The sequence below is a fragment of the Yarrowia lipolytica genome, chromosome 1E (assembly GCF_001761485.1).
Source record: "Yarrowia lipolytica chromosome 1E, complete sequence".
Taxonomy (NCBI): Eukaryota; Fungi; Ascomycota; class Dipodascomycetes; order Dipodascales; genus Yarrowia; species Yarrowia lipolytica.
In genome coordinates, this window is record NC_090774.1 from 1,064,761 (window position 1) to 1,088,853 (window position 24,093).

At 47.5% G+C, this 24,093-nt stretch overlaps 6 protein-coding genes and 1 non-coding gene across 7 annotated transcripts; 3 read left to right on the forward strand and 4 right to left on the reverse strand.

Moving 5' to 3' along the window:
* Positions 1-1,480: 1,480 nt before the first annotated feature.
* Positions 1,481-1,966, forward strand: YALI1_E10662g (uncharacterized protein; the record flags this gene model as incomplete). The annotated part of the gene is made up of 1 exon (XM_068282940.1): positions 1,481-1,966. The coding sequence occupies one exon, from the start codon at positions 1,481-1,483 to the stop codon at positions 1,964-1,966; it is 486 nt and encodes a 161-aa protein (XP_068139041.1).
* Positions 1,967-5,324: 3,358 nt separating this feature from the next.
* YALI1_E10702r lies at positions 5,325-5,420 on the reverse strand. Its single transcript has one exon. It is a non-coding gene; the product is annotated as a tRNA-Leu (tRNA).
* A 751-nt stretch (positions 5,421-6,171) lies between these two features.
* Positions 6,172-7,570, reverse strand: YALI1_E10712g (uncharacterized protein; the record flags this gene model as incomplete). The annotated part of the gene is made up of 2 exons (XM_503706.2): positions 6,172-6,439; positions 6,483-7,570. 2 exons carry the CDS (start codon positions 7,568-7,570, stop codon positions 6,172-6,174), a joined length of 1,356 nt encoding a protein of 451 aa, XP_503706.2.
* A 919-nt stretch (positions 7,571-8,489) lies between these two features.
* Positions 8,490-10,739, reverse strand: YALI1_E10755g (uncharacterized protein; the record flags this gene model as incomplete). Its single annotated transcript, XM_503707.3, has 1 exon — positions 8,490-10,739. The coding sequence occupies one exon, from the start codon at positions 10,737-10,739 to the stop codon at positions 8,490-8,492; it is 2,250 nt and encodes a 749-aa protein (XP_503707.3).
* Positions 10,740-13,698: 2,959 nt separating this feature from the next.
* Positions 13,699-16,347, reverse strand: YALI1_E10811g (uncharacterized protein; the record flags this gene model as incomplete). Its single annotated transcript, XM_066094411.2, has 1 exon — positions 13,699-16,347. One exon carries the CDS (start codon positions 16,345-16,347, stop codon positions 13,699-13,701), a length of 2,649 nt encoding a protein of 882 aa, XP_065950483.2.
* A 2,555-nt stretch (positions 16,348-18,902) lies between these two features.
* YALI1_E10836g (uncharacterized protein) lies at positions 18,903-19,955 on the forward strand (the record flags this gene model as incomplete). The annotated part of the gene is made up of 1 exon (XM_066094339.2): positions 18,903-19,955. One exon carries the CDS (start codon positions 18,903-18,905, stop codon positions 19,953-19,955), a length of 1,053 nt encoding a protein of 350 aa, XP_065950411.2.
* A 475-nt stretch (positions 19,956-20,430) lies between these two features.
* Positions 20,431-22,217, forward strand: YALI1_E10852g (uncharacterized protein; the record flags this gene model as incomplete). Its single annotated transcript, XM_503710.4, has 2 exons — positions 20,431-20,605; positions 20,950-22,217. The coding sequence occupies 2 exons, from the start codon at positions 20,431-20,433 to the stop codon at positions 22,215-22,217; spliced, it is 1,443 nt and encodes a 480-aa protein (XP_503710.4).
* Positions 22,218-24,093: the final 1,876 nt, after the last annotated feature.

Here is a 24,093-nt window from a genome sequence, read left to right on the forward strand (position 1 = left end):
TGAACTTTTGCTTTGAACGGGCATGTGCGATATTATAGAGATAGAGACCGTCGTGAACTGGAAAGTCAGGTCTGAGAGCTCATCTTGAGAATCGGGCATGTTTACTCATTAGTGGAGTAGCACTCGGTGATTACATCAAGAAGACATTGCTTCTACTCGTCTTGCCATGAGTAGACCAAACTAGTTTTCAGATAGCCTCGCTCACTAGCTTCTCCACCTGAGTGTAAACAGACGGAGAAAAAAAAAGAAAGAAAAAAACTGCCGCAACATACCAGCGGCGCGTTACATGAGCCATCTCGTAGTGTGGGAGTTTCTTCTGAAGAATTGCGTTGTGTTGGTGGTGAAAATAACAGCATGGTTGCCCTAGCAGAATATGAGCACTTGAACAAACATTGGTGCCGTTTGGGGGGCTGCTTGCAAGACCCTTGCTGCGCTAAAACTAGTCTGTCGCTATGACCGTGCTCATAACCAGGGTCTCGTTACTCGCTGTTGCGTCATCATATGGTTGGCGGGGTCAATACAGGGTGCCGTAGAGGACAGAGATGTGCAACTGAAACGCAGGGGTGGCCTCGTTTGTGAGGGTGCAGAGATAGAAGTGAGGGAGAGGATCATTTCTGTTGTCCTTGTAATGACCACGTGGTTGAGGTGGTCTTTGTCCAAGAATAATATATGTCTGTCGCTGGTATATTAGCGGTGTGCATCGTAGTGGAGGTTGGAAATTTACTTACGCAATTGTTGACAAGATAAAGCCACTTGAAGTATTATGGTTGGAATCTACTGTATAACTATCTCTCTTGAACTATCACTATGGCCTATAACAGAAGAAATGTACACTCCTAGACCCTAGAAACGACCCTCATGTCATTGCAGTAACAAGATATCTACCAGATCGTATCTCAGCCACCTGGATATTACGCAATAAACAAATTAATCAAGTTTGGTCCTAGATGTTCCCATCCAACCCCCCCACAGTATTCAAACCCCACAACCAGCTTCCTTGTCGTATTCTCCTTTCCTCACATTGACATTCCGGATATTTGCTTAATCTCTGCACACCAGGTCCCTACAGTCCAATATACGCACTCTGCGAGATTTGCAGACCAGACCCAAGACATTCTCACAGGTCTGCAGTTCTTACTGTCCTTGTACCTAGAGATGAAACAAGCAAACAGAGAGAGAATACGAGAGTCTCCATTGACCATCAAGCCATGAATAATATCGGGCAGTGGATGTTGACTAACATACTACGGTAGCCCTGCCTTCTTTTAGAGCGCATGTACGAGAACTGGTACATGCTGTGTGGGTACCACCATATGCTTGATCCCATACCAAGTAGACTCCAAGACACTTGTATCAGGTGTACCGCCATAGTTATTAGAAAAGTGCTTTGGACTCAGTATCCCTCACTTCTAATCTACAGTACCGTCAACTCCCCATACCTTTCCACAACCCAACACCTCTCAAAAATAACTTTCGTCTCATGCTGCACCGTTCATACCATGGCGCATACAGTCCAGAAAATATCTCTTATCTCTTTCAGATAAGCCAATCAATGCGTTGCTCTCAAACAATGCCATCTAGGTTGTATTACCGGCAATCGATTTACGAGCACAGATACCGATACTCGTACATACTTGTACAGATACAGGCACAAAGCCCCACAGTAATATCAAGCCTTGAGCAGACATACATAACATTAACCCCGGGAACAATGGATAAGAAGGGCACAATACTCTTGAGTAATAACAGCAACAACAACAATAACCATTTCCCCCTCCCGTCTGAAGCCTTTCTGGCCACCTTCAAATTGCTTGTTTGTGTCTCTGTCGGTACTTTTTCAGGTCTTATTCCTTTCTTTTTCAAACGGCTCGTTCTCACGCCATTTTCGCATTCAGTATATATGAAGATAACGGAGACTAAGTCGCTCAATTGTCACCATTTTGAAAATCTGAAAATACATTTGTGATCTGCGGCTTCCATGGATCACAATGCGATAAATAATTCCGCTACCACATAACTTCTAACCCCACAAATACAATCTCTGATTACCCCTATTGAGATAAATTTTATGCATAAACATGCACACCTGCCATTGGGTTTGATAGGCCGTTGAACAGAGCCAGGGAAATACGTCACGTCACGTCACGTGACCTTCGAAATCGGGAAGTCACGTGGTCGTCTAGTTTAAGGCGTACAAGTTTTCGTTCAGGTGACATCATCTGGCTCTCCGGTGTGTTTACACAAGCAACTTGTAGTCGCCAACATCATTCCAATACATCCAGTTTTTTTCACATCGAACAATAGTAAAGAAAACAGAATAGTCAATCTCATGACGTTGACTCATTTACTACCTCAAAATCTTCACAAATTATCCACTTTTGCTACACTGATCTGAACGCGTCTCCAACAGCGCTGACTCTCTTTTGACCACTGTAGTTCTCGCGGCATTGCTCTGAAAGCAAATTAACCTCTACCACTATCTTTGCCATGTCAACACGAAAACAATGATACCAAGAAAGGTTTGTTGTAATGAATCCAAGGGTCAGCATTGCCGTTCTGCTGAGCCATTGTAATGTGTCTGTATGCATCTCGTTTCGGGGTGATTAGCCGTATATTGAAAAATCTAAGGTTCAATTCGTATAACGGTCTTGAAGCTAAAATGTGGAGAGAGTGGGGAAGATTGAGACGTCTCCAGAACGGCAGGGGGTAACGTGACCTGTTTGATTCTCGAGCAAGTCTCTTAATGAGTTTATTTTCTCTTTTACAATGCCTATTTTGTCTTCAGAAGGCTCTGAAGTTGTTTTCAGGTATCTCGTCAGGAACGCGCGTTCGCTATTTTTCACCTCGGCAGAATCCTCTGTTCTAGAAGTGCTGTAATATTGATTTCTGAGCGATGTGCGTGGCACCATCGATGCAGGTAGGGTCCTATAACATTTTGGATGGAGATTCGGCGAGTTCCATGCTTTTTATCAGGGTTTTGGAGGGTGCTGTATTGATATGGGGAGGTGTTATTTGTATGTTTAATTAGGATTACTTATAATATTAGCGGTTTAGATATATAACTTTAAATATTTAGTAGTAATTGGAAATTGATTCAAGTAAATTCAAATGATATTGTTAAGACGAGTGGAAGAGTATTGGTAGGGCAGGAGGTCAGGAGATTGAGCGTCTAGAGAGGGAGTGAGTGGGTGACGCCATGAATGGAGACTTTTTATCCGACTGTGATCTACAAATCATGTAATAGCTGTCTATATATCTCGTTCTGTCGTTCTGCTCCATATGGATGGGAAGCTCTACCCACAATTGTAATTCGTCATCCTCTTTTAGACGTTATTCTTTGGATTCTGCAAGTATTCGGACTCATGATCGACTACTCGTAATTGTACAATACTTTTACTCATACTTCATCGTAGTCAAGATCATGTATTGGTTCCTGTACTACATACAGCCAAGAGTCAGTCTCATGGCTTTCGACCTCACCGACATCTTTCTTCTTATATTGAGACAGAATCTATCCAATTGACCATCATCTATTGACCAAATATCGATAGACTGCCGTGTCTACCATGCGGACATTTATTGCGACACTTCACCCTTCGAATCTTAGGGAACTTACTCTACATAACAGTTTTTCTGACGCACACTCGCACACTCCAGACATACCCCATAAGCGGCATCTACTCCTGCTCCTTCAATCTGACTTGATTACACTGGACTCCGCAATCATCCCCATCTCCCTAACTGAGCTTTTGAGTCAGATCTCGCTTAGCTTACCAACATCTCCGATTAGCCGCGATGATCAGCAATGGGACGTTTTGCCCTGCAACCAACAGACAGAGGGCTGGCCATGGAACGAGTGTTTGTTTTTGACCTTCTCCTCCTCGTTTCCCGGAAACGAGCACACGGCCCCCAGACCCTGTCGACCCTGCTAACCCCTATTTATGTCTAAACGCACCAGTGCATAGTTTGACATCGTCGTATCCGCTTCGGCCTCACCTGCTCGACCTCAGACCAGACCTTAGCCGCGATGGCTTCGTCTTGTGCGTATGACATGCAATACTGAGAGCTGTCAATGAGTACGTTGATAGGAATGTCTACAAGTAGTGCTACTACGGTATAGTCACGCGAGCAGGCTTGAGACTACTGTACTGTACTGTAGCGTAGTAGTGAGCTTTTTCTCCAGGGGCCTATGATTCCACATGTGTGATATCCACAGATACATCCCATTTCGGACCCGTTTCAACCTGTCTCGCAGCAGTTGCTTTTTTCATCGTCTGCGCGCTCGACATTAACAAAAAGCAACTATACGGAAACATTACTTTTTGCATCGCGGTAATGTACAAGTACATACTGTACATACCCGTAGTGTGACTCTGATGGAGAAATGTAGATGCTTTTTGAAAACAGTCGTCGAAGACACGGAGAATGAGAGAGATCCGAGTATGACTTATAGATGCTACTACTGGTAGTGTCGATCCGGCTTATCGTATACCAGTATGAGTACAAGATGGACACTTGGTTACACACCTGTCTTAAATAGCTGTGTATGAACACCAACGCATATTCGGGTGCTCCTTTAGACTCGATACAAGTACACAGATCGCAGCTGATATCTAGGTCTGGTTATGGTGGTGGCTAAAGATGAAACGAGAGATGTGCGGATCTGTTTCAACTTGTAATTCGGGCTAGTGTAGGTACAGTACCTGCTGTAACTCATGTGTCAGGCATACTTGAAGATCACCAAGCTGTAGAGCATGCAAAGTGTATGTCGAGTATTGAAGAGTGGTCGGAAACAGAGTGTTCCATTCGGGCTCTTCCAGTCAGTCCTAGACTTTCCTCCTTCATAATTGACACGTCTTCTTGATGACTTGGTACCTTGACAATATTCGTCGTGTCTCTCTGGTCAATTCCTCTGTTCTTGAAAGAGTTATACGATGAGCTACGATGGAACGCAGACTGAGTTCACGATACTTGAAGTATCTAACTAGCCAAATAAAGCCACTCCGTTTACCGGAAAGAGTACGCGTACTTGTACTACAGTACTTGTAGAAAACAACGCTGGGGCTTATCTCTGAAAATTTTGCTTTCTTTCTCTTTATTGTTGGTTCTTTGGTGATAATGGCACCGTTTAGATATATATTTTTATACAATAAACTCTACTAACAATTCACTAAAAATTTACTCGCTCAACCAGATTTAGTGGTATTATAAAATATATACTTACCATATTAGTTGATGTCTCCATCAAGCATGCATGCGCCGTGACTTACCATCAATAATACCTTTCATGGAAGGAGGCAAAAAAGAACTCTTATGTTCATTGCTGACAACCGAGAGATTCGAACTCTCGCCTCCGAAGAGACCAGGATATTGATTCAGTCACCTGAACCTGGCGCCTTAGACCACTCGGCCAGGTTGCCGCACGTGAACTGGTTGCGCTTGGAGCTATTGAGGGTGTCAAATATCGCAATGTGTAGCAATTATATATATAAAAAAGGGGAAAAAATCACAAAATAGATGCTTTTCTTGCCGAAACAATCACATCCAGATATGATGGAGTCTCTTCTATCACTCTTCCTCTTGTTGAACGTCCATTGACTAAGTTTCCGCTGAAATCACTTCTGGATGTACCACTGTTCTCGTCAAATTCGATAATGTGGAGTGTATTGTATTTTATTCACTATATTTGACAATTACTTATCTCAATGTTTTTTATACAACACGCTCATAATCCTCGTTCCTTTGGAAGTGGTACTGCAAGCAAATGGAGAGTGTTTAGATGTGAGAGGTCCGCTTTTAGTTAGCTTGAGGAAATACTCAACTATAATACTTGATATTCGCCGTATGTCTCAACTGTCTCGTATGTATTGTAAAAAAAATAAAAAAATGTTCCAGTATTTTGGAATTCAAACGCACCGCAAATAAATACCCAACTTGGACTCGTTCCTGTCTTGCTCAAATTGACCAATGTTTCTTGTGGTATGAGTACAAGTACCGGTATTAGAACTCACGTTCTTGAATTCCGCTGCTTGAATCTCTTTTTCGTGTAAACACAGTTCTTCAATGTGCGCCATCTCAAGTCTCAAGTCTCGACATCGCATCTCCTGTTGGCTACAGCCTCCTCCTACTAAAAATACAATAAACAGATACATTAAATACGTGTGACTGAAGTCACTCACGAGCCTTGCACACCGGTGTCGGGCCAAGCATTAATGGGCCGTAATAAATAACTGAGAGGATAGATGTTTGGAGATGCCCGGATGACTTGGAATCATATCTAGGGCTTCGAATCCTGGCTGGCTCGGTCTCGGCACTCAATTGGAGCTTAAGAAGTGGAGCAGCCCATCCAGGCATGGGCACGCACGCTGAATATCTGCTCTCATGACCACAAGATCCGAAAGCCGATGTTGAATCCACACCCACTAATAACAACGAACGACTTTCCGAGTCTGTCTCTCTACCTCTTTCTACCCTGTTTGCACTCATCACAGTACCAGTTACCCTTGGGGGGCGAGCTGAGGCCCAAACAAGGCAAATGGAACCACTCCCGGGTGCACTGGGGACCATCACAGGCCACCATTTCTCCGTAGGACACCTGTTCACAGTAACAGTAGACCGGTTCTCCGTCGTCCTCCTCTTCCTCCGCGGCCTTGGCAGACTCAGCAGCCTCCTGCCCCTTTCTCGATTTGTTAACCAAACGAGCAGATCTGGTAGCCGAAGCTGCGGGTGTGTCGTCTGACGATGGAGGCGATTTTCTGTTTCCAGGAGCAGGAGAAGCCTTGGCAGCAGTCTTCCGTTTCTTGGCTCCAGCAGCAGCGGCAGAAGAAGCCACGGTATCGGACACTGAAGCAGAGGTAGCGGTTCGTTTCTCGCCATTCTTTTTGGCTCCGGCTCCCACGGCAGCTGCGCCGTTAGTGGCTGCCGCCTTCTTGCCGCCAGTCTCCTTTCCACTGTCCTTGCCTCCCTCCTTGCTGGGAGTGCCTCTTCGTCCTCCATTACCGCTTTTCTCGGCGGCAGCAGCAGCGGCAGCCTTCTTCGCAGCAATGGCTTCCCGCCGCGACTCGCTTCGCTGGCTCTGTGCGCTTCGCTCGGCCACAGAGGGCTTGACATCCACAATGATGGCAGGATGGTCAGGCTCTCCGTACTGAATCACCTGGGGGATCTCACGTGAAGTGATTAGCTCATAATCGGCATCAATACGCGAAATGTGTCGTGCCACCGCTTCGGCCGCCACCCCAGCCACGTGCATTTTCTCCTCCAAACAGGGCATGAGCTCTCGAATCAAACCCCGAATCTCCAGCAGCATGTTTTCCCGTTCTTCCGTTTTCTTCGCGCACTCGGGGTCGTCCTTGGCCGCCGGTGGAATAGCCAGAAACTTGGCTATCAGATCCGCCACAAGAGGAGTAGTCGTGGTACATTTCGCGTCGATTTCTCGCAGAAGAGTGAAATGCCGCACAGTCTCGAGCGGTAAGGCTTCCAGAGCATCAGTGAGGTCGTTGAGACCAGGATACAGACCTACGGGCTTGTCTTGGGCTCGGCGCGACGACGATCGAGTGTTGTATCCTTTCATGACGTGTGGTGTGTACAAGTTATGATGTCGGAGAAAGTGACCTGCATGAACATGCATGAGGTAGGGTAAACGAATTTCGGTGGGAGGAAATATTTTTAAAGTTAGCCAATATTGCTGAGGTTAACTAAATGACTATTTTTGTTGACCTTTATACTTGAGACGTAATTACTCAGTATAGGTACTGTACGAGATTTATGGGATATCATCGATGCAAGGCAGTCGGTAAAGCAGCTCGAATTTGATAATAGTTGATCATTATACGGATTTGCAGTAGTAGCATGGCAACAAAGTCAATAGGGAGAAATACTACTTGTAAATACATACGAAAATGAACGTCATTCCCTACGGCAGTTGCCTTGCCGTGTAGTCATTACAGTATGTCTCGACCTTCATTCCAGAACCCGAGAGCTCCATGAGAAGAACCCTGTGAGACTCGTACTACCACAACAGTACTATACTTGTACTTGTACGAGTGTGTGAGCAACAACAAGTAATCAATATCAATGAGCATACCAATGGCTACTAGTACTTGCACCCAAACGTCGCGTCTACCTACACCTACCAGTATGTATACAAGTCATTCAGCTATAAATGTCTAAGAAATACAGCTATTTTGGGGCTGACATTTGGCAAGCAGCCCGGCGGAGGGCTCTTCCATGGCGAGTCAGAAAACATTGTCTCCCTCTCCTCGTCGTCTACACGACGGACTCAGCAGCTGGCAAGGCAGCTCGATCAGTTTCAGTATGGACCTGCTTTCGTGGTCAGATCCACGCACCACGTTGGTATGTGGCAAGCGGCCCAACGAGAAGCGTAACACCACCCACTGGACCACACACCACCAACTAAGCCTGTGAAGTTTTCATCACTGGCAGAACAACCTGAGAAACCAACTATCGGATCCTGAGGTTGCGCTGGAGGTCTAAACTCTCTGGTAGATCAGCAGGTATGCGGTCTTGTCGTCCTTGCCATCCTCTTCCTTGGCGTACCAATTTTCGTTTCGAATGGCCTCGATCTTCACATCATCGATTCGGTACCACTTGGTACCGCCCACGAGCACGTTAACAGTGTAGTGACCGGTGGTAGTGCTGGTTCCGTGGTGGAAAACAACACCCACGAGGTTGTACTGGTTGGACTTGCCTCCCGAGGCTCGGAACTGCTGCTTAGCCTTGAGAGACAGCGACTCCATGGGGACAGACAGGTCCGCGCCGTACGAAATCTTCTTGTTGATCTTTCGCACCTGCAGATCCATCAGGTCATCACCGCAATACGTGAACCGCTTGAGCTGCACCACAAGGATTCGGGGTAGTTCTTCCAGTAACGTCTGCTTGCTAGCACCCGTGATGGGTCTTCCACCCTCTCCGAACGTCTCCACCTGCTCTTTGGCAGACAGAGCCTTGAAACCGGACTCCACGGAAGTAATGTTGGGATTCTCCACATCTAGATGGATAACATGGAAGGGCTCCAGCACCTTGGAGACGGACTGACGGGGCACATCGAGGTTGGATTCAAACTTGCCGCCGAAAATGTCTGACACGGGCGACCAGGGGAACTGAGGCGATCGGGTCGTCGAGTTCTTCTTGGCTCCCACCTGTGTCCATTCAGCGCTGCCGGTAGCACCCTCCTCTTTAGCAGCAGCCTCCTCCCTGGCTCCAATCACAGCTACGAACTCCTCATGCAGGCCGTCAAGCAGGTATCCAAGGAACTCCTCAGCATCCTCCTGCTTGCCTCGCTGGAAATGGCTGAACCGGGGCACGCTGACAATGCTCTTGTAAAAGGAGTCAATGGTGATATCGGGCAGCTTGGAAGTGGCAGGAGTGGATCCACCGTTTACTCCGTTAACGGCGCCTCGCTTGTAGTCGTCAAGGAAATCAACCACAGCCTCAGTCAGAGGAGAATCGCCGTCAAGAGACCGGGGCACCTTTTCTCGAATCAAATCAATCAGTCGAGAAAAGGGTAGACAGTGGACGAGAATCTGCAGAATAGAGTTCATGAAACACACGTTGCCGTTGTTAACAATACCTCGAGGTCGAGCAGTCAACAAGCTGTGGTGGTTGGTAGAAGTGGAAGAATCAAAGAGTTCAGAGTCGTAGGAATGGGCCTTGACAGCAGCGATGATGGAGCCAAGAGTGGCAGGAGGAGCGGGCGAGGCAGTGGGAGAGTCGGATTCGGCAGAGTCCTCTGTAGTAGCATCGCCGTTGGCAACTGCACTGGACTCGCCCTCCTGGGCCTCCTTGGCGTCCTTCTTCTCAACCTTGGGAACAGCCTTGGATGCTGCGGCCGCCCAGCTGCTCTTTGTGGGCTTGGCAGCAGCGACAGGAGCCTCATCCTTGACCTCCACCTTTGTCTGAAACTTCTGGGCAACCACAGGCTCGTATTTCTCCACCACCAGGTCTGCGCTATCGCAGATGGTATCTCCAATTTGCACACTGAAGTCCTCGCCTCGCACATCGACCAGGCGAGAGGTGGCAAACGACACAGGCTTTGATAGACGAAGCTTGGAGGCACCTCCAAGAGGACGGACTTCAAACCGACCTCCAATGAGCACGGGAAGCTGTGGCAACCGGTTGTTGTCCTTGATAAGCTGGAAAATCGACTCGATCGGGGTATCGTTGGCGTTATAGTAGGAAGGAGCGGACGAAGAGTTCACAGCGTATGTGGGAGTGGTGGAAGGCATGCCTGCGGGGGCAGCAGCGGCAGCGGGGGCGTTCGGAGTGAACGACGGTGCGCCAGGTGTGAATGGAGCCGTTGCTGCAGGGCTAAAGGAAGCGCCGCCGGGGTTGAAAGGTGCTGCTGCACCGGGGACAAATGCTTGGGGGCCCGCAGGTGCTCCTCCTCCACCTCCTCCACTGCCAGCTCCGCCTGGAGTGAATGCCGCAGCACCAACGTTGAAACTAAATGATTTCGGTTTCCTTGCCTGGTTCTGCTGATGTTGCTGATGCTGCTGATGCTGCTGATGCTGTTGCTGTTCAAAGTCGTGTGGCGGCGGTGGCTGCATCATGTGTGGAAGCGGTCCTTGGCCGGGCTGTGGCGGTTGGCCAGCTTGCGGCTGTGACTGGTGGCCCATCATCTGGTGCATCTGCCCATCTGGATAGTAGTGCATGAAGGGCGCCTGGTTGAATCCCCCATAGTAGGGGGGGACGGGCATGTATCCGTTGGGGTGATACATCATTGGGGGGTAGCCCTGTTGTTGATAGGGTTGTGAGTTCACTGAGTTAGACGCATTTCGGTTTAGAGAAGGAGGGTATGTGCTGGCAAAAACATTGGGGTATGTGTGATGATGGAATTGGACACATTCAAGATATAATGGGAAAGCAATATCGGTGGCTTTCAATCATCAGCCATCCTCATGAGTCGACATATCGTCCAGATGAGACTGTGTGGTGGAGCTGTTGGGTCAGTTTCGACAGGCATCGACATGCCGACAAGGCAAGAAAGTAGCAACTCAAACAATCATTGATCATCATTCGATATCATGAATCCATCACATTATTGATTCACTCATTTGTGCGTGCCTGATTTGCTTCGTCTATTATGTGTGACTAATCCAAAATGCACCTGGCGCAACTGAGAGATCTGTAAGTGGAAAGCAACGATAGCCAACGACAGTAGACGATGAAAACGGTAATAATAACGATAGCCATGACTGGCCAGCTCTCATGGTGATGATACCTTAATGACATAACCACTGGTGAAGATTGATGAAGACATATTTGCCCATAGGTCGCTTACAACAAGACGAGCCTCCACACTGACACATCACGAAGCCCACCAACCTAGCAAATCACCATCGCGGCGAACCACCATGGTCGTCGTCATCACCGTTAGTGTCGTCCACCATTGCCAACGGGTTTATGTATGACTGTTTTGATCTGTGCCTGATCTGGATCACACCACCCACACAACACATCACCACGACATATCCCATAGATCATACACATACGGTGGCATGAATGTAGTGATCATCCATCGTAATGCCACGTTGTCGTCATTCCATCGTCCCACATAGCTCGTGTATCCACAGCAATCTCCCTCATCCCGCACTGTCCCACATGTCCCACATTCCGTCTCACATTCCATCACCCCGGTGATGTTGCTCCACCTGGAGTCCCCCACATACTGCTCAAACGAATACTCACTATTATACAATGCTGTTTGGGTGCGTCTATCGACAGATGAATGGATGGTCCGTTGTATTAGTGTCTCGGACGGCTGCTTTGGAGATAGTTGTTTGGATTGATTTCCAGTTGTTTGCGTATTGTCGTGTTTTTATGTCAGACTTGCTTTTTCGTGGTGCGGTTTTGAGTCTGTCAAAAAGAATATTCGGGGGCCCGGGTGGATCTATCACGTGGCCTCGTGTGTCGTGTCCGAAAAATGCCTTTGCTAGGGGAAAAAAGAGTGCTGTATACACAGAAAGGACGTGGATGAGAAATTGGAGCTTGCACTTCTTGGAGTAAAAAAAGGATTTTGGGCGACTTTTTGGATGCTCCCAAAACTTTATTTGGGTGGGGGAGTTAGTCAGCTATGGGCCGGGGAATGGGGCTATATATCGACGTTCCCAGTGTCCTAGAAGGGATTGGAATTTTGGGTTCGGATCGGGTCGTCATAAAGATGACTTTGAAGCAAAAAAATCCGCTAAATTCACCCTGGATCACCCTCAAATATACACACGTACACTTCTTTCCACAGGTTTCGTTGGGACGAAAAGAGCCAAATTCGAAATTTGGAGATATTTTATATTTTTGCCCGTGGACATTTGGGACCATGTGAACTAGCTAGGGAGAGCGCGGGAGCCAAAACACTTGTTGTAGACACGCGACTACGTTTCCTCCCTACAGATTTGGTGTTTTTTTCGTTTTTTTCGAGGTCTGCTGACTAAGAGATGGGGCAATGGTTCATGTCATATCTCAGTTGTGCTGGGTGAAAAATAAATGTCTTAAACTCAGACCGAACCTTCGCATGTTATATGGTGAACATGATTGCATTTTGATAACGGGTTGTAGTACGAGTTCTAGAGGACCATTTGGTATGTTGACAACTTGTCAGATGAAAACCAGGGACACAAACTGGTGTTAAATCCACCATGGTAATCTTCATGACTCTGTGATCGTTTCTATATGGTCGTCTTCTAGTTTCAGCCCACTTCAGCTCCTCCGAAAAAATATACATCTCCGATCGTCCGTAGTGGGCTGACAATGTGTCTGCCAGGACTACGGAGTTCGTGGAGGTGTTGAAACAGGTGTAAGAAGCCCTTTGGAGACGCACTATCTTGTTTAATGTGTTCATATCGTCCGTCGCGGTGAGTGTTGAGGATCTCGTAACATCTCGTCAAGAAGCACAGATAGCAGAACATGTAAAGAGTCTGGGGTCATCCTGAACGTGCTTGATCTACTGAGTAAGCCCCTTTAGTCACTCGTCGATATTCACCTCTGCCGGATGTCGTATTTGTTAGCGTCTACATGCACACTAATGTAAGGCACATTCGAACAGTGGGCGTGAGATGTCAGTGTACAATGGAACAGGGGAAGCAGGTATTTGATGGGCTATTACTATTGCCCATGTGTATAACGATGAATCATTTGACTGGGTATTCGGTGATACTGTATCCTTATCTTTGATTCACATTTCATTTTTCGGGTATGGGTGATAAAAGGGGTGTGTATGGCTGTCCAATTACTAAGAGAAGTTGTCAACCGTTTTTGAAGAGCTCAAAGAAAAACCCCAAAACATCTCAATGTCCACTTTTCAAGGTCCTGGTGGTACATGAACATTCACAATACTCGAAGCTACATAATTGGTTTATTGCACACCCTCACACCGTCACTTCCAAATGATATATCTACGGTACACTCCAAACATAAAATACGTAGAATACAGCAATAGAGAGAGCTCATAAACACAAGAGAGATACCCCTGGCATCGCCGACTTCCACTCAAGATCCTAATATTACCAACTGCTTCATTCTTGCTGACACTGCGAGTACAGTATGTACTCGTACTATGCAAACACTTCTCAGAAACGCCCCAGAGCAAGTCTACGAAGTAACAATTCTAGTGGCACAAAATATTTCCCCCGAACACTCTGTCATATCCTCGTTATTCATTATCGTACATCTATCACTGTCTGTCGATTACAACAGACTATCACTGTTGTTGTTGTTTGCACTGCTGGCGTTCCAGTTGATGTTGGAATTCATGTTACCAGAGCTTGTGTTTGTGGTTGCGTTGTTGTTTGTGTTCCAGTTCAAAGAGCCGCCCATGTTGTTGTTCATGTTGTTCATGTTGTTCATGGTGTTCATGCCCCCAGTGTTCATGCTACCCATGGTATTGTTGTTTCCCATTGGGTTGGAGTTCCAGTTGGAAGTAGTATTTGAGTTGGAGCTGTTCGTATTCCAGTTGATACTAGAACCAGTATTGGAATTGCTGTTACTGTTCCAGTTGATACCGCTGCCAGCGTTAGAAGTACCGCCAGAGCTTCCGCTGTTCCAGTTGATTCCCCCACCTGTAGATCCTGTGTTAATGTTGTAGTTGGCAGCAGGTTTACTGGCAGTCAGAGTCTGGGATTGAAGAGGCTGGGGCTGCAGAGGTTGCAGTGGTTGAGCCTGAAGAGGAGGAATAGAAGGCTTTACAGATGACTGAAAGTTGCCAAAGCTATTATTAGAGGTGCTTGCACTGGCAAAGCTGCCAAAGTCGTCATTCTGCTTTTTGGGAGCCTGGAGAGCAGGAATCGAAGAGGGAATAGAAGGCTTGGGCGTGACGACAGGGACAGGGGTGACAAAGCTGGGTCCGTCGTCTAGCATGAAGTCGTTATTAGGCTTGCTAGGCTCCAGGGTCATACCTCCGATACCAGAAGACATGCCTCCAATACCCGCACTGAGGTCTTCCCTCGATGCCATGGGCACTTCGACGTTATTCGTCAGCTTCTTCTTCTGCTCAGTTTCGACCTTGGTAGAGAACTGTTTGATCACAGTCATGAACTTCTCAAACTGAGCCACGGTGTACTTGGGACCCACGGCCATGGACCACAGCACTGGAATGACTTCGTTGGCAATGACATCCACATCAAGCATCTTGACAAGAGTCTCGTAGAGAGACAACATGGACATCATGACTCGAGGATCTCGAGACTTGACTGCCTTAAGCATGCCGAGCAATTTATCTGTGACACTGTGTTTATCCAGACCAGACACAACGAGCTCCTTGAGAGCATTGATAGCAGCAATTTTGACACCCAGCGAAGTGGTTTTGGTGAAGACTTCACCAATCTTAGGGAAAATCTTGTTTTTGATGATGGGAAAGTCCAGTTTCTCTAGAATATCCTTCTGGCACTTGAACAGCGCATTCTCCTGCACTTCGGGGGCGCCAGCGTTGTCGAACATGATAAAGAAGAAAGGCAGAATCGTCTTCTCGATCTCCTTGGAGTTGAGGTTCTTCAAAAAGATGTCCAGATCTTCCAGGACCACCTTTTGCACATCTGAGTTTTGTTGCAACTTCTCATTGTCGCTTAGAATCGGGAGAATAATCTTGCAAAAGTCCAGAGACGAGAGCTGAGCAGAGATGAGAAAGATGACATGCAGAAGCGACGCCATGATGGCCTCGCTGACGTGGCTCAGCGACGAGATCAGAATCTTGAGAATCTTGTTCTTGAGAATCTCAAAGGGAAACTCGGGAATGATTTTGATGAACTGGGGAATGAAGGCTTCAATCTCTTCATCGGTCTTGCCGGAGAATTCGTCAATGAACTTCAACGACTTAAGAAGGAAAGAGTTGAAGAAGTTGGCTGAGAGAATAGCCTGAATAGGGTACCTATCGGTGGGGTACCGGGTCAAAAGCTTGGGGAGAATCTCAATCAAAGAAGCTGGAATCTTGGTGGTGTTGTTGGGCTTTCTCAAAAAAGAACCTAGGCTCTTGACGTCCTCTTCGTAGTTGTTGTAGTTGTTATTCGAGTCAATAGGAGACTTGAAGTTGTACAAAGTGATGGCCAGACACGCCAGAGAAAAGACATCGGCCGAAAAATCGAGGTTCTTGTCGAGAACCAGCTCAGGTGCAGAGTAATCCAGATTGATCTGCACGAAACGAGGATACCTAGCGTCAAACTGCGGGATAAAGAAGTCACGTGATTCAGAACCCGCCACCTCGCATGCGTATCCACATCCTCCGAGCTTCCAGTCTCCGAGGGAGTCCACAAAGACCGTGTTGAGGTTGAGGTTCATATGCACCATCTTGGCGTCTTCATGCATAAACTTGAGACCCTCAGAGACTTGCAGAAGACCCTTCTGAATCACAAGAGGTGACAACTCCGGAGGTATATGGTCACGTGTAGACCTCGAGTCACGTGACGCATCAGCCTCGACCTTGGCTCGGATACAGGTCTCCACTCGTTCAGTGACAAAGCTGAGGGAGCTCTTTCCCTCGTAGAGAGGTTCCACGATCCGCAGGAAGTTTGGGTGTCGTAATCTGGCGAGATTGGTGGCTTCGTTTCGCAGTCTCGAATAAATTTCGTCACTTCCCTTGCTGTTTTTGAGTCCGTTTTTCGAGCAGAATGATTCAAACTTTTTCTTGTCAAAGGTGAACACAGACACGGGGTCGTTTGTGGTCCTTCGAGTGGCGTTGTGGACTGCCCAGGCTCCCGCGTGAAATGCGGGCTCCGAGGAGATGTTGTAGTTGGCTGAGTGGCCGGATTTGACTGAGTTAGCACGGACTTGGGGCGGAACGTGTGATATAAGTTCTTCGAGGTAGTATTTTCCGTCATCGAGACTCCTCCAATTGCTGCAAAACATACCAAGTATACCAAGGGGAGCTTCGCAGTCAATCTGGTAGAGACTTGGAGGAACAGATGGAAGTCACATGCGATATTTTGTATTTTGTAGGTGATGTTCATGTGGTCAACGATAGGTTGGGTTCCATTAGAAGTAGGTAGAGATATCAAGTAACATGATCTCACTTGAACCATCGCCAGATTCCCAATGAATGAACCTCACTCTCACTCTATAGTGATCTGGGCAAGACCGAACACCAACCCTTGACAGCTATATGCCAGGAAGAACACCTAACAAAGCACCAAGGACCGAGATCAGAAAATCATTGGCAGAAATCAAGTAAACCAAGGACAATTGGACACAGCAGCCAAGACCTCCGAACACCCTCTTACCTGCCCATCTGACAACAATGCTTGTAGTCCAAACCTACTATAGAGAACTGTGAACAGATGTAAAACTGGACCGAACCAAGTTTCACCCAGTTGACGTTCAAAAGAAAGCTCTGCCCAAAAATTCCATAACACTCTTAACTCCACCTCAACCCACACACACACCTCATACCAAGTACACCCTATCGCTGTTGGCGAACAGACCACCTTTCATTGCTCTCGCAACCCTTCACAGTGGATTCCCCTAGCCGCAGACAACTCCAACCTCCATAATTCACACTCACATCCCAGAAATCCCAGCATTTTGCAACTTTTGCAGCTTGAGGTCGTGCTAAACGGTTTGTGCAACTTCCAGCTTCCGTGTCACAGAATCCATGTCCATGGTGGCAGGGCTGCAGCACTAAACCTTATTGCTTGAATATGACAGATTATGAGAGATTGAAAATTGGACTGGTCTAACGAATGGGTCAATCACGTGATAACTACCGAGGAACACCTTTTCCTCTTCTGTCGCAAACACCTCCATTTTCTACCCAAACCCTTATCAAACCAATCTCCCCGCGGATCGACCTAATCCGCTTACGTGGCGCCTCTTTGATGTTAGGGTTGCTTCCAGGACTCAAATGATGGGTGGGGTTAGGGCAACATTTTTTTTCTCCTCGCCCTCGCTCCTACTCTCCTACAGTACCCTCCCAGTAAATGCCACTACGAGTAGTGTTTCTAGGGTTAGGGCTTCTACGCGCACTCCCAAAGTGGACCATCATCACTAAAGGCTGTGCATGCATGGTTGCTGCCAGGGTCGTTTCAGGTCTACCGTACTTCGGGGATCCGTGCGCACACGGCGGGGTCACGTGACGCCTACTGAGCGATTTTATCACGTGGCATCATTTGACCTCTGCATTTCTTTCGGCTGCGACATTCGAGTCTGGATGTACTTGTAGCAGCCACTTGCTCGGTTTTTCTACTTGTAGTGCAACGGCTATTTTTAGTATGTTTTAAATCACGAGTTGGACATGTTATGTTTTTTAGGGTGTGAAAGAGGTCTAATATGGGAGTTGAGGATATCATTTTGTTCTCTGACACGCTCCGATATCGATTCCGCCTTTACATCTCGTGTACCATCAGTTTTGGCCCTGTTAACACTTCCCCTTCCCTTGTGACTTCTCCCACGCTCCTTGTTCTCCTGTTGTCGTGTTTTAAACCTAGTTTTTCATTTCTGTTTCTCCCATCCCTTGATACTTTTTGACCCACACACTCTTGAACTCACACTACACACCCTCTTTCAAGTCAGGCCGGCCCGGACTTTTTACTAACTACTAATATCTGTGCTGGACGCGGATACCGAGAGTGAGTATATTGGAGGTTGGGGGGAAGGGTTAGGAGAGAAGGAGGGAGAGGTTCCGAGGACCTGTTGTGACATGGATGATGACATTGATTTTGACGTTACGTTTTGTAGGGGTGGAATGGTGTGTGGGAGAAGTGGAGGAGACATGGGTGTGCCACTAGGCAGTTTATGCCAAATACGAGATATCATGTCGCTGTGTTCTTCGTTCTGTGGATGAGATGAGCTGTTATTGCATGATACCAGGAAGGTCCCCCGGTGGTGTAGCCTGGGGTCCCAGGATGAAGAGGTGTAGTTTGACATTTCTATATGGACCCTTTCACGACCATGGTTCTGAGCATCTGGAACGTCTTTGAGAACTGTTGAGCATTTCAACTGCCTGTGATACCTGAGCACCTTATGAACACACTGCCAACCGCAAAACCTCGTCAGTGACTACCGACAGTGAGCTGAGGAACTTCTTGATCGTCACGAGAGTCGAGATGCTACCTGAGAACAGTGGATGGATCTACTCCGACTGAGAACTACGAATTCGACTACGACAGTGACTATTGCTTGATTGTTTCAGGTGCTGCCTTTCATGCCCGTCCAAAAATACAAGAGCGAAAACGACTAAAAAATCCTCATCTACGATACCCCATTAATATCTACGAACACGTCCCCTCTGTACAACTGACCCCCATGGTGTTGTCCGCTCAGACCCTGCGGCCCTCGTTACCAGTACTAACTCAGTGTCACAAGCGTGCCCACCCCAAGACTGCACGAAATGTGCTTCCAACGAAGTCTGCGTGCTCGGAGTTGCCTCCCAAGACAACCCCTGCCCCAGCATCACATGTTCTGCCGCGATGGCCAACACCAACACCGACTCGGGTAAGTCGTCATCTGGTACTTCTGCTGGAGCTATTGCCGGAGGAGTTGTTGGAGGTGTTGCCGCCGCCGCCATTTTCGGCTTCTTCGTTTGGTTCTTCTGCTTCTCGAAACGAGCACAGAGAGTCAGAGAAGAGAAAGAATGGATCCCCGTGGTCGGCCAGGACCACGTCACAGACAACCACACCGCCGGGCAGATGCCACCAAACCATCGAAACTCGTCGTCGACGTTTGCCTCGCTGGCCTCTTCGGCCCTGTCTCGAGCATCTAACGTCATTCCCATCGCCTACGTTCCTGGTGTCACGTCACGTGGCCAAATGTCTCGTGACTCGTCCACTGGTGGAACTCTCGGTTCCAATCCGCCCATTCCCAACGTGCCCTGGGAGTACCAGTTTACGCCCGAGGAGCTGCTGCGTCAGTCGCGCCAATCAACCGTATACGGCATTCGAGATTCGGTCAACACAGAGGCTTACCGAGAGTCTCAGGCTTACGTTAGCAGTGCGATGATGACGGCCATTCAGGCTAAGCCCATGCTTGTCAACGTGAAGGACGGCCATGTAACTAACAACGATGGGAGTGCACGTGACTCGGCTCTACGACAGTCATTCATGTCTGGAACCTCCGACGGGTCTGTCTATGAAATTGCCAGTGCCGAGCGAGTCAATGCCCGGTCCATTCGAATCGGAAAGGCCCAAAGAGTCGGTCTGCAAAGCACATACATCAGTGAAGAGTCGGAGGAGGAAATCGGAGGAGGAGCCAGCAGGACACGAGACTCGACTCATTCTGCAGCTGTGCCCATTGGTCTTGATCGGCCCACTCTTGGACGATCGTTGACCGGAAACAGTGGCTCTGGCGTCTCTGGCGTGAGTCGCAAGTCGGAGGTGCCTCCTCTGCCTGCTGCTTTGGAAGTCTCCTCTTCCGAGGCACCCCAGTTGGACGAGGATATTTTTGCTGGACTCGACATTCCTGTCCAGTTGATCACAACCGACGACGGTCAAGAGTCTCCTTTTGACGATAAGTTTCGACTTTAAGCGTGGAGCGAACCATGTGACGAGTACTCGCACACTTCACGCACATCTAACGATAACATGAACACGTTGATACCCGGCTCGAATACAGGTATTTCGAGTCGCTGTTTTTTTTTTTTTTGCTGACTGCATTTGCCAGAAAGATGACCGGACACTAAGTAACTACTTTATGAGTTTTTAGATTGCATCGCACGGGGTGCTATAATGAAGTGATTGTAGGCTGTGTAGAACGGAGCTTGAGGGTCTCTACTGGTAGCCCGGGAAGAGTGGTGCTGTAATCAGAATCAGCTAGTGAAGTGTACTGTAGTATCCATATTGGAGTGAATAATTTAGAGTTCAATGGGGGATGTTTTCACAAGTCTATAAAACCCTCGAATAAGGAGCGAAACTAGAAGAAATTTCTACAGGATCAGCCTACCACAGTAGCGAGTTGTCAGTAGCACTAACTCGTCCCTATCTCCTTTATCACATCCCTCAGATGGACTCTTCTCACTACCCTCATCTCTCTAGCAACCTTAAATCTCGTGTCTCTCTCCCACATCCAAGAACTGCAGTCTACGAACTCTCTCGATCCTTCTTCAGCATGTCCAAAACGAAATTCCAGCAATTGACCAACAAGGCTCTGGCTGCGTTGGCCCTGGAATGTGGCTTGAGTAAGTACCTCTCGAGAGTGGAGGGTTGATCGAATGAATGAGACGGTCCGCTGGAACCAAGATACCACCTTTTCGATCCATACTATGATACCCTGTTGATGCCGTGCTGGAGGAGGCATTGCGTGAAATACACCAACAAAAGGCTTCAATGGTTGATTCTGCTCAAATTTCACACCCAAACCTGTGTATTCAGTGTCTCTATTCGTGCCATGACCATACCTGAATGACCTACCACAAGACAGGGCGAACATAGCTACAGCCGACTGAACATGACGTTTGTTGTTCATAAATGTGTCACCTACTCTTTTGATCAAAAAAATAATTTACTTTACACACTAACCCAGAACGCTCAGGAACAAAACCTGATCTCCAGGCAACTCTCAGGTCAGTCGTAGACTCTCCTCCAGTCACTCCTCCTAAGTCCTTGCGGATAACATCCATCGATATGGGTGTCAGAAACCTGTCTGTATGCCAAGTGACGTTAGGAAGAACTAGAATCGAGAAGGAGAATGCAGTTACACCTACATCTACTGTTACACAAGACGCAAAAGTGGAGAAGAAAACAAAAGCTACCAAAACGAAGACAAAAGCCAAGGATTCTACAAAGGACACTACACCAGAACCCGACAGTGGTGCTATTTCTCCGACAATCTTATCTGCTGATGTTTCTGTCGCCACTGTTTCCACCTGGAATACACGTGACATTTCTGAGTTCTCCACATCTCCAGGAGCCACGCAAGAAGACATACCATGGGACCTTAGAAACGACTCGTTGCTGGAAGTAGCGTACAATTTCGTGTCACGTGAGCTTCTGGGCGACAATGTACGTAAGAAGCCCCATGTGGTTCTCCTTGAGCGTCAGAGACATCGTTCCCAGGGCAGTCCTTCTGTTTTGGAGTGGGTGTTCCGTGTCAACATGTTTGAGAGCATTCTAGCAGGCACAGTCTACACATACAAACAGAGGTCACATGATAAAAAGGCTGGGACACCCGAGAACATCGATTCTGATTCGCACAATACAGATCTGTTTCGTGTGGATCCACGAATGGTGGCTGATTACTTCATTCGGGGCAAACGAGCCAAGGGCAAGAAGTTCGACATCAAGGCAGAAAAAATTGGAGTTGTTGGCCAATGGTTGGAGGCCGAGTCACATGATCTGCCTGAGTTTGAGAATATGGTGAAAATGCAGGCCGTCGCTGAGAAACCCAAACCAAAGAAGAGCACTCGGAAGAAGAAGGATGAGGAAGCGGAGGTGGTGGAAGAGATAAAACCACTAGCGGAGGAGGAGGTACCACGAGATGAAACTCCCCCGCAACCTATGGAACGTAAACTCATTCCACGCGATCTCAAGAGCATTCCGGGGTTCTCTCCTCTTACGCCTCAACTACATTCTCTGGCTTCTCATCTTGAGGTTATGAGTTCGATTCTGGCAAAGAAGCGATACAACAGTGTCAAGTCGAAGAAGGCGGATGATGTGGCTGACTCGTTGCTCCAGGCTCTAGCATGGTACAACTGGCAATATAACCGAGAGTACTTGAGAGAGCTGCTTGAGAATGAGGATGATGAGAGATGGCTTGAAGTGAATGCCTGGGTTAAGGAAAATGTTGAGTGAACAGCCTAGGTCGTCACGCGAAGGATTCACATGTTCGAAGCCAACAAGTAGGGCATGTGCTGAACAGAGAAGCATCGATGAACATACTCCTACAAATATAGGAAGGCATTGCAATGACATTTGCTTGTTGTTGGTGGTATAATCACGTGATACAGTCAAAAAATTTACGCAATTTTCTGCGCTCAACCTCCATACAGCACCGTAGCATTAGCCTCTGTTACATGGTTTGTTTAGGGGGGGGGGTCCATCGTCCATCAACAAAACAACTTCTCTCGATTCCAAGGAATGAAGCAGCCACATGTTGGAATATCGAGCTGGACGTGGGAAACCGAGCCCACCTTCTCCATGTTTTTGCTCTTAGTGCAGTTTCTTTTACTTCTAGACCAATGACAGGTGGAATAAGGAGATATCAAAACAGAGATAGATAGCACTAGTCAGGATGGAGTGAATGGTCAACTAGAATGGACAAGAGGGGAGAGGAAACATGGGCTAGCATTATTACCCGTTCAAGAAGTAACGTAAACATGAGATAACTCCTAATTTTGGAAGTATTTGGTATCTTGTAGTGTCTACAGCAGAGTACGTACCGATAGGCCTATATAGCCACATACAACAGTGACGTAACTCTCCTTGAGCTACGAAACCACCACTCACCAGGTAGTCTCATCATCATAGCCAAGCATCTATTGAACCCTACCAGAGCTTCCCGAATTCCTGACGTTGGTCCCGTCTCGCTAGCGTCTATATCGCGACTTCTAGAGCCGTTCCACAACATTGCTCCAAGACGCCAGACCGTCGGCATGCTCTGTACGAGTAGATACACAAACAGCCCAGAATTATTATGCTGTGCCAAAGATACCCTGATTCTTTCCCCGTAACCACGGTAACCTCTTTCCTTGCTTTTCGTGTGCTCCCTGTAGCGGCGGTATACACCCTATACCTGCAGTGTCTCAAGAGCCATTTGGATGATGCAGGGGACATCTTGAGCAGGTGTTCATTCCTGAATCATCTGAGTTGACGGGCACCACTACGGGTTTCTTTTTCGGTTGCCTTTTGTTTTTTCATTCCGCCGAAACGTGACTTGTTTTGATTTCTATTGGTATCTCATGGTTGGTCAAAATGGGTTAGAATTCAGGGGCTCCAAAATACTGCGACTTGTACATGGTGGACCATGTCTAGCACCGCAAATACGCGCAATCTGTACAGGAGTCGTACTCTACGTTCCCAAAAAGGCCATCTTTTGGCTCAGACAGGCAAGATGGATATAATATTCGCGAAAATGCCGACATGTAGTTATACAAGTTTTTTTTTATTTTTTTAGCCAGACCGACTGACACCCGTAAAGCAGCACAACGCGGTGTGCAAAAAGAAATATAACCAAAAGTCAGCTCTAGATCAAGTACATACTGTACCGGTGCGAGTAGCGGTGGTGCTCGTTGCCGAAGTCTACCAACCAATTTGCCCCCTAAAGCTGCTCTAAATTGAGTGTGAGCGCCGTTTACACTGTAAACATCTGGGCGAGGAATGACCCGTTTGACGTTCTCAACAGCCCAAACGTGCTACCGGCAATAATAATGACATTCCGGAGAGACTTACACACCTGGGCAGCCAAGCACAGCCTCGTCACGTGCCGTTCTTCTCCCTGACTCAAATGTTTCCCCATTCGTAAACCGTATCGCACGACTCACATTCTCCACAATGCAGGAGGCCACTGTAAGCGTGACGCGCGCTGAGACATTTTGAAACGGCGGCCACGAGCAGAGGACTGATGGGTGAAATTTGCAAAAACAGCGGTAAAATAGTAGCCGGTTAGAATCGCGTGGAATGTACTTGCTGTGATTTTTATTCACTTTTTACTCCCGGTCTCACCACATAT